At 32.9% G+C, this 13,369-nt stretch overlaps 1 protein-coding gene across 10 annotated transcripts in view; it reads left to right on the forward strand.

The window, feature by feature from the left end:
- Positions 1-13,369, forward strand: part of LOC123703397 (serine/threonine-protein kinase WNK1-like) — a 44,251-nt gene that overhangs the window by 231 nt on the left and 30,651 nt on the right. For 3 of the 10 annotated variants that reach the window (XM_045651325.1, XM_045651334.1, XM_045651328.1), the window contains exons 1-4: positions 118-200; positions 3,833-4,486; positions 11,412-11,528; positions 12,452-12,583. In XM_045651325.1, the coding sequence (XP_045507281.1) occupies positions 4,199-4,486; positions 11,412-11,528; positions 12,452-12,583 (537 nt within the window). In that variant the 5' untranslated portion in view covers positions 118-200; positions 3,833-4,198. Of the gene's footprint in view, positions 1-115; positions 201-3,832; positions 4,487-9,479; positions 9,566-11,411; positions 11,529-12,451; positions 12,584-13,369 lie in introns of those variants that run through there. The other 7 variants (XM_045651329.1, XM_045651331.1, XM_045651326.1 and 4 more) reach the window with 5 other exon arrangements.

Genomic DNA, 13,369 nt, shown 5'->3' on the forward strand with positions numbered 1-13,369 from the left:
TCAGCTTGATTTAACTATGCGCCATTCTTATTGCATTAAAACAGCAGATGCAAGAAACTTTCAATGTAAATCAGTGCCTAAATCAACGTATAGTCTAATTGGGATGGATGAAAAATTGCCGTTTCTACTGTGACCCACAGACGTGTTTTCTCGCATAGTAAACCTTGTAGCCGGCTAGTGGATGTGATTATTTGTCTATCGTAAGCGCTGTGTTTTGTTATTACGTTCGTGACGAATGGAATGCCGTCCTCTCAAATACCTTTACCTCGAAATAGTATCTCGACACTGCAGACCATGTCATATAATGGTAATCAAATTAAAGACGTCAATAGTCGGTGTAGCATGTGTTTTCGTGCTCTGATTTGTAAATAACACTTAAATGATACACAAAGGAGGCCAATTGGGAATATATACATGCTCTGTGTACATAATCCTTCTATATACTGAGGCTAATCAGTGAAATATTTGTTATTTGTGTATGTACAAAGTGTGTCGTCCTTTGTGAATCTGATTAGAAATTATATAATGTTTATAATACTGATTATCACATTATTGTGTGTCCATGGTCAGTGTTTAGAATAGCATTGATAAGTAATTGACTATTAGTGTCAATTTTATGATAGCCTGTACTGAGATATTCTTGAAATACCATACTACTAAATATATACCCATTATAAACATGACTCATTTGATTTTAGGACTATTACATCAGTATCACAATAAGAATGATCACAAGTATAATATGCATCATCTTTTAAAAGTAATCTAAATACGTCAGTCACTTAACAGTAGACAAGAGATATCATGTATAGTTGTAACATTTGTACACCATCTGATTGTGTCGTTCTCATAATCATTCCATACCAGTCTGCATGTTTTATATGATCCATGGGACAAATTATATTTTTCAAGTAATTTTTTCTTAAATCATTCAGATATTTTAAGCTTGAGCCATACTTATATCATATCACTTAGACTAGTTATAAAATTGTAACTTAATAATCCACAAAAAAAATGTGTACAAGTCAGCAAGCCTTAAAGGAGATAAGCTATTTATATCGAACAGACCTAAAGTACTGCATCATTATGCTAAACATTAGTTATTTCCTGATCGTCCAGCTAAAAATAGCCCTAAGCCTGCTGGCTAAAGTGGTTGATGATTTGATTGATAACAATCATATGGCAACTTGCTCCCTGATTGAATGATAACACTATTTCCGTGAATAATTTGCGCTCTGTTAATTCAACGTTTGATATTTGCAAGTTGTGCGTTTATGATGTGCGGTAAACCTCTGTTTAATTTAGCTCTTCTTTGTTACATTCAGTTTTAATGAATTCATATTTCATTTAGATGTATAATGAATGGATTTGAATGAAAACAATAGATTTTTTGTAGTATTTATGAAACAATTAAGTGATCCATCTATTTAAAAGTGAAAAATGGTTTTTTTATAACAGAAGTTTCAATGAAATAAATTGTATGATTCTAACAATTTTCGTATCATGATCATGCATATTGAATATACAGCTAATATCCTACTTAGGGCTGATTTTTCAATCCTTGGTTAAAACTTATTTATCGAATATCATATTAAACTACCATTTCAAAAATGTATTCTAATTATCCGTATATGACAGTTTACAGGTGACATTTTAAAATTTTTGTGTAATACTTTATTGAACGGATAAATTTTAACCAAGGATTGAAAAATCGGCCCTTAGGTCAATAAATTTATTCTATTCTGGCTGAATAGTTATAATATTAGTATATCAATCTTTGAACCTTATTGTTTTCTAACATTTTATAACAAAAATAATATTACATATAAAATATAAGCCATGTAATGTGAGATAAACGTCTAGGTAATCTGTTGACAGTACAGCTATAACTTGTACAATAATAATCAGGACAATTACTAATATTAGTTGTGTGTATAAAGTTACCTGCCTGGTTTATGTTTCATAAGATAAATATAGTCCTTAACTGTTATTGTGATTCTTTGTACAAATCAAGTGCTTGTTACTTTGTTTTAAAATAAATGGTCTTTCTTTAATTGTGTAACTATTATGTAACACCAATTATTAAGAAGCGGTCCGCCCCAGCTTCGCCCGTGGTACATTTTTCGCAATAAAAGGTAGCCTATGTTCTTTCTCAGGATCTAAAGATTGTCTGTGCCAATCAAAATTTTCATCAAAAACAGTTGAGAGGTTTAAGCGGGAAAGCGTAACAGACAGACAGACAGAGTTACTTTCGCATTTATAATATTATATACCTAGTAGAGATTAGTAGGGATTATAACTTTATTGTGCACTGTGTACAGTACAAAACTGGATAACTCTGCAACTTTCATTCTTAATTTGATTAAATATAAATTTACTGTATTAATATGATAAGCTTGTTTTCCACTAAACATGTGTTAATTAATATTACCATAGCCTAAATGAAAGTAACATAGCATTAATGGCATAATATAAAATACAATAGCAACAAGAACAAGCAATGAAATTCCGTTAATTGTTCATTAGAATCTGCATCACATCACCAAAAGAATTTTATAAACCGATGGTGGCATCATGCCAAATTGGAGGAATAAATTTGTACTGCAGTTGTTCACTTTTTTTTACCTTGAACTTAAGTGGAATATCTTTGACTGATAAGGACAAGTGATTATTTCAATGATAATGCTATTATATCTTATGTTATTTCCATAAATCTATTGTAAATGTTCAGATCTCTTAGCAACACTAAGAATAATATTTCTGCTTGGTGAAGCTTAACAGAATGTCTCAATTCCGTAAATGCTGTAAGATTTGCCTAAAATGTAATTCAATTACAAAGACATAAGTATCCTAAGAAATTACAATTAAGATTACAATACAAATTCAACTTAATTGCATTTTACCAAAAGTGAAAAAATATTTTTCACTTTTGGTAAAATACATAAAGAGATGATATATCAAACTTAGGTATAGTCATTATGTGACCATTTTAATTAATAAACAACAAAATAAACAAAGAGTGGGTTGTAAGCTAAAAATAAACATGCATATAAATATAGAACAAACACTGTCTAGAGAGACTAAGGAGGATAATACACTGTTTCTACGAAATGAGATAAAATATTTCAATTACAATTGCATTATGCAGTTAATTTAATGAGGCCTTTGCCCTTTTTATGAAGCAGATTATTACAAGGTCGCGTACATTGTTTATTACAAATTTATTTTTTCTTATATTATTTGCTAGTGTTGCCTCTTAAATAAATGACAATGTTTTTATCTGTACGTTCATTACATGTTGTGTAGAAGTCGCGTAAAGTCGCGATAATTTTTAATGCCAATTTTGTTTAATTTTTCGTTGTATTTAGAGACAATTCACCTCAGGATTATTGTATGAAATATCTATATATAAAATGTATTGATTGATAATTTTTTATTTGTATGTATTAGATATTAACAGGATATAGACAGGTTTTGAGAAAAATATAGATAACATCTAGATATACTAACTTTTATCTAAGCACCATCAAAACACTAGACCTTGTTCTTGTATTAATTCTTATTCGATTTTCGATAAGTTATGCAATAAGTGAATCATATTCATCTACAACCAGATAGTTAAGAATATTCACTCAAGTTTCCATTTGATGTTTGAGGAGTGCAATGTGAAATTTTCTCGGTGTTTTTAGTGCCTGCACTTTTAATAGGTATTGTTTTGTATATAAGTTTGAGACAGATTGTAAGTTAGTGCCGTGTTGCAAATTTGAGATAGATTTAAAGACGTGTAAGGTTAATTTAAAGATGTTTTAAAATGTTTTCTCCTTTGTTTCAGATAACATCGTAAAACCCAATCCTGCAATAATTTCCAAATTTCCCACAAGACTGTTTATATTAAGTATATAATTATTTCTGTTAGTTTAGTTTCGGACGGTCGCTAGAGAAGGATGCCAATGCGAGAGAGAATAAAAAGACGGAATTAGTTATTTATTTATTTATTATACATTAATTAATGAATTAATCGTTTTTTACCCATTATTTCGTGTAGACTATCCTGTAAGTTACATTTCAAATGTATTGTTGAGATTTATTTATTCGATTCGTTTATTTATTTATTGAGATTACGATAAAATGTACCTATAACGAGTGCGAACGTTTTCGAGCGGGGGATCGTTTCGAGAACTGTGTCTGATGGAGAATTATGGACAATATGTCGTCAAATGCTTTAAGAAACAAACAGAGGAAGGACAACCTTATTACGCGGAAGCAGGACAAGAGTCCGGAGAAGACGATACGGGGCACGAGAGGGGCTTACAGGGGGATACCGTCGACGTCGAAGCGCGATGAGGACTCGGAAACCGGCTCCACAGAGCGGCTGGACCGCCCCAAGAAGTTCATGTCCCAGAACAAGGGCTACGGGCTCGGCAAGCGGCCTGACTTCTCGCTCAAGAATCGGAACGTACACCTAGCCTCTTCGCGATATGGACAGGTGAGCATTCACTCTTTTATTCTATTGCAGTCTGCTTATTGTAGATTCGAATTGGGTCGAGCGTCGATGCGGCATTACACCTGATAAAACATTTGCATGTAGCAATCTATATAGGACATAATAAGCTACCCCGGTTACGTGATTTCAATAGTGACTTACTTTATGAACTAAAAATTTATAGAGTACATTTTGTAAGTGCCCGGTCTTTTGGGAGGTTGTGTTGATTTGCAAGCGTAAAAATGACCCAAGTTATCTTGACACTCAAATGCGTAGCTTGATATCATAAGTACCTGTTAAAATTTTGGCTGACGCGAGTTCACGTTCAAAGGGAAGTGGTTTTCCTGTGCGCTATCTAGGCGAAATTTATTCGGGCAGCTAATTGGTAGATTTAATTTTGACCGCTCCTCGTGGACGGAGCGTCGTCGGGTTAATTGCTATCACTTAAACGTGCTACGATATTACTAGGTTCAGCATGCAGCTTGACTCAAAAGTAGCCTTATTATTCTAGCTCAATATTTTTGGGTATATAGTTTAAGCTAGGTTTTTTCAGTCATTTTAACATAGCGAGGAATGTGCTTTTTATCCTCTTGCATTTACTTTCGGTTGTATGATGAAGAAGAATATGTAATTACCGACCTCGAGTTGTTAATTCACATTTTTTTACAATTGATCAGTCTACTTTTTAAGATTCAATATCGTCTATTATTTTATACAACAGAGAAATGGGATTATCTCATAAACCAAATGCTAAAATACGTTGCATGCCATTGCCACAATAGGTAGTACCCTAAATTTGAATAGTTTCATAACTATACTATATATGTATAACATGAAGCTATATAAATACGTTCGGAAACCGGAATTTCAGATAATATTCGTAGAATTAATTAGTCTTTTAGAACATGCATTTCCCGCAGTGATATGCAATTGTAACTTTTAAACTGTTACTTGTGTACATGTCAATTAGTGTATTGCTGGCAAGTTGAAATGTGCTAGGATAATTAGTAGTTCTTTATGGTCCGTACGTCATACTTATTAGACGAGTAATGCTGTTATCTACTCGCCATGATAGGTACATATAAGTAGATTTGGTGAATCTTTAAAAGCTTCTTAAATTCAATTTTGGAGGTCGCGAAGTCTGCATCAAAATTGCATACATTCTCATTTATCTCAGGATCAAGTTCTCCCATACAATTCGTATAGGTCACTCAAAAGCCTGGAGCAAAATAAGCTAAATAGAAACTTCACATGAAAGCTAGATCCTTTCATAATCCTCTATAAGCTCGTGATTAGTTTAAAAAAAAAATACAATCCGACCCGTATTCAAAATATCCTATCGTTAACAAATTGTTGACGCTCAATAGATACAGAAAATAATTTCTCCATACGGACGTCATCATGCGATCTTAACTATTAGAAGTTGTATTTTTTCATGTGAAATATATTTCACTCCCTTAGGATAAGGCTATACGACGTCGGCATAAATTTCAAAAGTTATAAAACTAATATAGATTCATCTATGTTCTTTAGGGCTGATTTTTCAATCGTTGGATAAAACTTATTCGTCGAATAACGTATTAAACTACCATTTCAAAAATGTATTCTTCTTCCCTGTTATTTGATAGTTTACAGGTGACATTTTAATATTATCGTGTAATACATTATTCGACGAATAAGTTTTAACCAACGATTGAAAAATCGGGCCTTAATACAATACAATTACGTCATTCAACCCGATAGGTGGTCCGTCAGGTTATTGTACTTATAATTCAAACTTCATAAAATCGCAATGCGGGTAGTTACATAAGTTACACATCTCGGAAGGAACGTGGGCTAACTTGGTACACTTACCATAAACACCATGTTCCGAGAAAATTATTACTTGTGTACGTGTATTGAGATATTATCCTTCTTTACGTTATTTAAATAATTGTTTGGAGTATTTGCTTGGGTTTACGCGGAATACGCGTTCGCAAGTCAAGTATATTGTAAAACAGGAAAACGAAGTAACGTTGTTTGATGGAAGTATGGCAGTATGGATGTATAGAGGCACTGATAGTTTTTTCGTTTCATCGTCGATATTTATGTTGTTGTAAATTAAAATTAATTCTTACCAATCAATAAGCAAAATTTCGTCTTAATTATTTGATCAACTGTCTTTGATTGATGTTTAGGGAATACATTATTATTGATAGTGTATAAGACGGTAATAAATAAATAAAGCCTTTATTAACAATCTAAATGTTACATTTCTTCTTAAAAACTACTTAAGTAATATTAAACATGTAAGTTTATGAAAGCAACATAATACTAAAATATTATTGTTTGCATTAGACACCGGTTTTATGATTGTCTTGCTCTTTGGCATAGGCCTCCCCAAGAATTCTCCACATCGATATATTTCTTGCTATCCTCGCGTCCAGCATGGTCCCGCCACCTCCTTTATATCATCCTCCCATCTTCGATATTGCCTTCCTTTACTTCTTTTATTATATCTAGGGCACCATTCGGTCACCTCCCTCGTCCACTTTTCTATCTTACTTCTTGTTAAATGTCCTGCCCATTTCCATTTCAGCTGTTTGATTCGGTACTTTATATCAATTACTTTAGTTTGTTCCCTAATTGTTTTTAGCCTAATTTTGTCTTTTAGTTTTACATTAAGTATGCTTCTTTCCATTCGGTGTTGGCAAGTCTCTAGGGATTTTATATTTTTCTTCGTACTTACGTAAGCCGCTAATAACTATAGGTCAAAGAACTTAGAACTTCTTATCCAGCCCAACCAACGTGTAATACAGATGATGTTGCTATTACTATATTTGAGTCAAAACCAAACATTTGTTTATTCAATTAGACTTCTTCTAGAAGTACTTTTGAAACGTCATTACATATTTTTATTTTTTAAATCCGAATAGACGTTATATCCTTTCGTTTTCAATTTATATCACAAAATTGTTAATAACCAATCACCTTAATCTGAATATTTACAAACAACGAAGCTGAAACAACGCATCGATACATATTAGTAATTGTTGTTTACATTAAGTAATGATCCATAGATAAGACAATACTTTTCCAAGATCTGTGATGCACTTATTTGTGACAGATATTTTTCCACGGAAGTGTGATTACATTAAAAAAAACAAACACGTAAACTGAACAATACTCCGTGTATTGTTATTTTTAATATGCGCAGTAAAATTTTATTCCCTGATTCATATCTCTGATTGACTAGGTATTTGATATATCTAGTTTAGGCACAGAATACATAATAGTAGCTAAACGCTACAGAACGGACACTCTCCGCCTCCCGCCAAAATTAAACACTTACCTCACCCCGCACGATCAGACATAAAATGGTCCATATTTTTCTACAGGGACGATACGCAACGAAGATTGACAACATTAATCAAATTGACTTAAAGTAATTTTATTATTTTGGATTTGTGATTATCGTTTTTCGTAGAAAATGGTTAGATATTGTGCTGTTTACGGATGTATTTCATCAGAAAAACGCGATTTTTTTTTACGCTAGTCAAAAATGTGCCAACCAAGGTGCCAACCATAAAGCGTTAACACACACATTTGCAGTCTCTACAGTGTGACTGTCAAACCGATAATTTTGTATGGAGTGTCTGGGGTGTGGTTTAGGTTCATTTAGGAATTGGTAATCGGTTACATTGTTTATTTATATCCTATATGGCTTGAAATAACGATGTAAGATGTAATTACTTTTAGAAGCAAAATTGAAGACTAATAATAAACTTCAAAATTTTACCTTGCTATTTTTCTCATCCCTACGTAAATGCCTTACGATTTATTAATGACTCGATATATAACACATACATTTCCAAAGGAATTGTATATCCAACCCTCTTGGCGTATTTATTGTATTTCAGATCTTTCTATGTGAATTTATTTTTCGCACAAATCTTCCTTAAACCCAGTCAAAGACGTAGACACAGTTTAATGAACACCCGCATTGATTTGTTTGTATACGTGACTTTTAAATTCGCACCATACACTTTTATCTCGAATCTCGGGGGCCTTTCGCGATATTAATAGACCGCGAGAGCTTTGATTATGTTTTAATTGCTTTTACACCATACGATAGTGGCGACCTTTTCTGTCATCGGAATGCCGTTACATCACGGAGATAACAGCTGTTATCACAATCCATTCTTGGTACAGATTGCGCCGTCACACGCACTTATCCATAGTGCACCGTTTCGGCCCTAAGGGTGTTTGGAAACGTCGCGATTTCGATTTTTAGGGAGTTATTTATTATGACTATGAAAAGGAGGATTTACAAATTACAACCCATCATGCAGAAATAAAACTGATAAATATGATAGGCTAAATAATAATAACGGTTGCTAGCGACTTTTCATCATTTAAAACTAACAGTAGTCATAAGGAAAGGTAAGGTAAGGTTTCTTTATCTTCATAAAATGTTGCTAAAGCTCTAAAAATGTAAGTTCCCTTAGTCCTGTTTCCGGCTACAATAACATAACATACTAACAAGCTCTAAATATCAAAATCGTATTTTATTACAACACTGCGTTATGCAATTAACTGAATATATTTAACTAATGATTCGTATTTATTATATTTTTATGGATTGGTTAATGTTCCATACGTGTACTTAATATGCAAATTGGTATGTTTTCTGTGCGTATTATGCTTACGGAATAATTAATTAGGCGTCTATTTGTTTATTTTCTTAATCCATTAATGACAACATTAATTACAAATAGCATAAGTTGCTACGTAATTAAAAAGTCATTAGTTACAGAATTATGTAGTGTTTTCATGTAATATGTCATAGTGTTCATGATTAACGTAAATAATAATGCGAATCACCTGCTAGTTGGTAAACAGCCTACACACGATGCGTTTCTGAACCTTTATCGCGCTTGTTATGAATGGACCAGTGTCTGTCAAACGCAGCTACTTTAAGGACTGATTTTTCGCGCGCTTTTTCTGTTTGTTTTTTTTTTCGTTTGTGATAATGTTTGGATGGATACAGTGCAATTTGTGTTTGTGAAGTGTATGAGTGTTGGTTAATTGTGTGTACACTGGGTGCGTATATTTAAATATTTTATTGGTATTTTATGGTAATTTTTCTTTATATAAAATAGTGTTTTCCTTTATGCGCGGGATATTAGGAAATAACGGATTAATAACAGAACTTTTGTACGTGATTTATTGTTGGAAGATTGACGGTATACGTATATAGGTAGTTTTCGGTGATCTTTGTGTAATGTGAACTGGAAGAGATATTGCAGTATACGCCGAATTTTTTAAGATTGATTGATGACTACTATAAAAGAGAATGTTTAAGATTAAGAGTAGGTACCTAAAAATAACGTTTCCACGTGATATATGAAGTTGTAAAAAAAGACTGAAGAGAATGTGGCCCTTGCGGAGTAGATCAAATAAGTATATAAGAATGTGCCATTAATTCACTGAATTAAATTTTAAAAGTAATTAATAAAGTTTCTGAGATTATGAACGAGTGATATCCCACGTTAATAGAGACAGTGATTTCAAGATCCTCTCTTTCCTTTTTGAGGACAGCAACACATCCTCTTCCCAGTGGATGCTTATGGGCGGCGCGTTTCGCTTAACATCAGGCGACGCGTCTGCTCGTTTGCTTTCCTATTGCATAAAAAAAAAAGGATAAAATTAAATATTCACACTATTATGGTCTTACCACAAAACAATATAAACACAGTCTAACTTTAAACCAGGGATCTCACTTTAATAGGTCTATGTGAAATACGACAAAACCAGATTCAAGAGAACCCGCGCTTAAAGTTAAACTCTGTCTAAAGTTTTTTGTGGTAATGCAGTTAATATCTCACATGTTCGTAAAAACATTTCACAGTTACCTTGCAAGAAAATATTTTGAACTCCAGAAAATGTATATTAAAAAGGGCGTTATTTTTACTTGAAATTGCAATTAAATTTATACTGTACATTATATTAGAGTTTATGAAAAAAGGTTTTAATAGTTCTTGTGTGGTCTTATAGACGTTGGAGTGGTTGTACCCAGAGGTCAATTGCCTCTTACAATCTGACCCAGTGACATATCCTATAAGTTTAGAAACTTACTATATTTAATATTAAACTGTTTTAGCATTATGAGACGTAAATCGTGTAAATTTTATGACTTGTTGTGTCCCGCAGATTAGTATGTCGGTTATAGGAAATTGGTTTCTGACTTTTATAAGCTCGTTTAAACCTTATGATCTATGAAATGTATAAGTAGTTTTCGCGTACAGAAGTTCTTGTTTTGCATTATTAAAGTTGAAGCAATGATAATATGAGATTAGATGGTTATTATTTTATTAGATTTCCGTTTTTTGTTGTCTGACTGCACATATTTTTGTCTTTTTTATTCGGCATGTATTGAAATGCCAAAGTTGATTTTCATGGGTTTTATAGAGAAGTACTAAGAGTAACTTACGAAAAATTCTTGTAGAGTAACTCAAGAATTTGAGTAGATAAGTCGAAAGAAAAGTTATACATTTCCAATTAAACATGGGCCAATTATATTTCATCTTATATTGATTATATTATGTACACCTAATAGTGTAATGATTCATTCTTTTATCTTAACAAAATTTCTTTATAATTTTCATGGAATCACCTTTTTATTGTTTTTAATCTATTTGGGTTATATAGCAAACAAAAGTTGAACGAACCTAAAAAATAAAAGGAAATTAGGCAGAAGTATGAATAGATTGCGAATAATATGAATTCCCTACGCTTAGGCGAGAAAAAAATTAAATAAGATATAGTTATAGTAGCTCGATTTATCGAGCTTTTTGACACACCGGTTTCTTACACGACTTGGCAATGTTTAAAAACAGTATAAACATGTTTTGAATATAAATTTTAAGTGAAAATGATGAATTTCCAGATGACATCAGGCCTGCACGGCCACGGCCACCAGATTTCGCAGCCGGCCCACCACCTCGACTCGTCTGTGTTACCGGCTAAAGAAAAGACTGTGCATGGCAAGGAGAAAACGTTTAAGGTAAAAACTATTCCTCAACAAATAAAGTAAAAATCACGTAAATCGGTTCAGAAACCGGCGAAATCGGTACATACAAAATAAATGCCGGCTGAATTGAGAGACTCCTCCTTTTTTTTTAATTCGGTTAAAGATCGACATTGAATAATATTCAAAATGTCGTTTTACATTAAGTCTAAAAATTTGAAGAAAACATACTAGGTATTGGATGTAGAGCATACTAGAATCTAGACTGCCGATTATTGTGATGAAAATCTACACATACATTTTGGCAAAGCGAGTGGGACAGGACGGATATGACGACATTGAGTAATCATCTACATGATGAATCTGTAGTTAATTTGTCTTGTTTTTTAAAGATTGTGCAGCGGTAACAAAGAGCAAGATTGAAGATCCACTCATAAGCGGAACAATAAAGCCTTTTTTTTCGAAATACATTACTTAAAAAACAGCTAGACTACTCACATTATCTGGGCGCCAAAAATTTCCCAAGATTTGTTGTAAAACATTCATACAAATTACTTATTGTATTCGATCATTTGAAAACTCTGCCTATTACAAACATAGGCAGAGTATTTTTTTTCGGACAATTTTTAACTAAAAATACAAACATAGTAGGTTACTTATTAACCGACTTCAAAAAAAGGAGGAGGTTATCAATTCGGCCGGTATGTTTTTTTTTTATGTATGTACACCGATTACTCCGAGGTTTCTGAACCGATTGCGATTGCGATGCGGAATGGTGTCGAATTGGTCCCATAAAAATTTTATTCGGATAGGCCCAGTAGTTTTTATTTTATGAGCATTTTTGTCTGTATTTGTAAATGTTGAAAGTGCAAGTTTGAAGTCGGTTGTTTTTAACGCAGTTATCACTTGTTTAAATTTTAACTTATCAGGTAAATTTTACTTAATTTTGTGTGCTGCAGGTGGTGGTGGGCGGCGAGGTGGCGGTGATGAAGACGCCGGTGCTGGGCGCGCGGCCCTACAACGCGCTGGCGATCATACACACGCAGCAGAGCAACACGTTCGACATGCTCAACTCGCTCACCACTAGTGTTGTGAGTGAATATTTATGTAGTGTTGTTGATTTTTGAAGTTATACTTCTTTTGGCGCGATGGAGAAAAATGATGAGAGTGAATTTTTACGATGCGCGCGCACACCGACACCTAAATTTAACATCATGAAGTTAGTTCTAGGTGGTATGAAAATTGATAACTATGTTCAAGTTGTACATTCTAGTATTTTTTCCATACGCCCAGAAGTTTAACTTCTAACGCGTGTACATAAGTACACACACTCTTTTTGTTTTGTTTTTTCCTCTTTCATAGGATCCTTCTCGAGATATAGGGAACCAAAAATAATCATTTATTTAAAGATGTTGATACTAAGGAATTTCGTACATGAACTCTGGATCTAATCTATGGATGTTATTCCTGACTATTTCACTTATTTTTTTGATCAAGTGCACTTTGGTCCAAAACTTGATAACTTTTAAACTAATAGACAACTAATTTTGAAAATGTCCCTTACTGTATGCACGTCTTAATTAATTGATAAGCGGCAATATTTGGCAAGTTACTTTTGCAATTTTGACTCGAACAGTTCTTTCAAAATTGACATTATGACATTCAATAAATGCCATTCGTACAGATTGATGTCAAGTAGTTTTCGATGCTTCTGTGCTTATCGATAATCATTAATTGTGTGATAACACTCTTCCCTCCTTCTATCTCTTAATTCAATTAGGTTAGAAGTATTTTCATTTTCTGAAAGAAAATATTCTCAAAAACTTTTACTGTAATATAGTTTAAATTTCAAATTCCATACAGTTTAAATTTTCTTT

The sequence above is a fragment of the Colias croceus genome, chromosome 26 (genome assembly GCF_905220415.1).
Source record: "Colias croceus chromosome 26, ilColCroc2.1".
In the NCBI taxonomy this organism is placed as follows: Eukaryota; Metazoa; Arthropoda; class Insecta; order Lepidoptera; family Pieridae; genus Colias; species Colias croceus.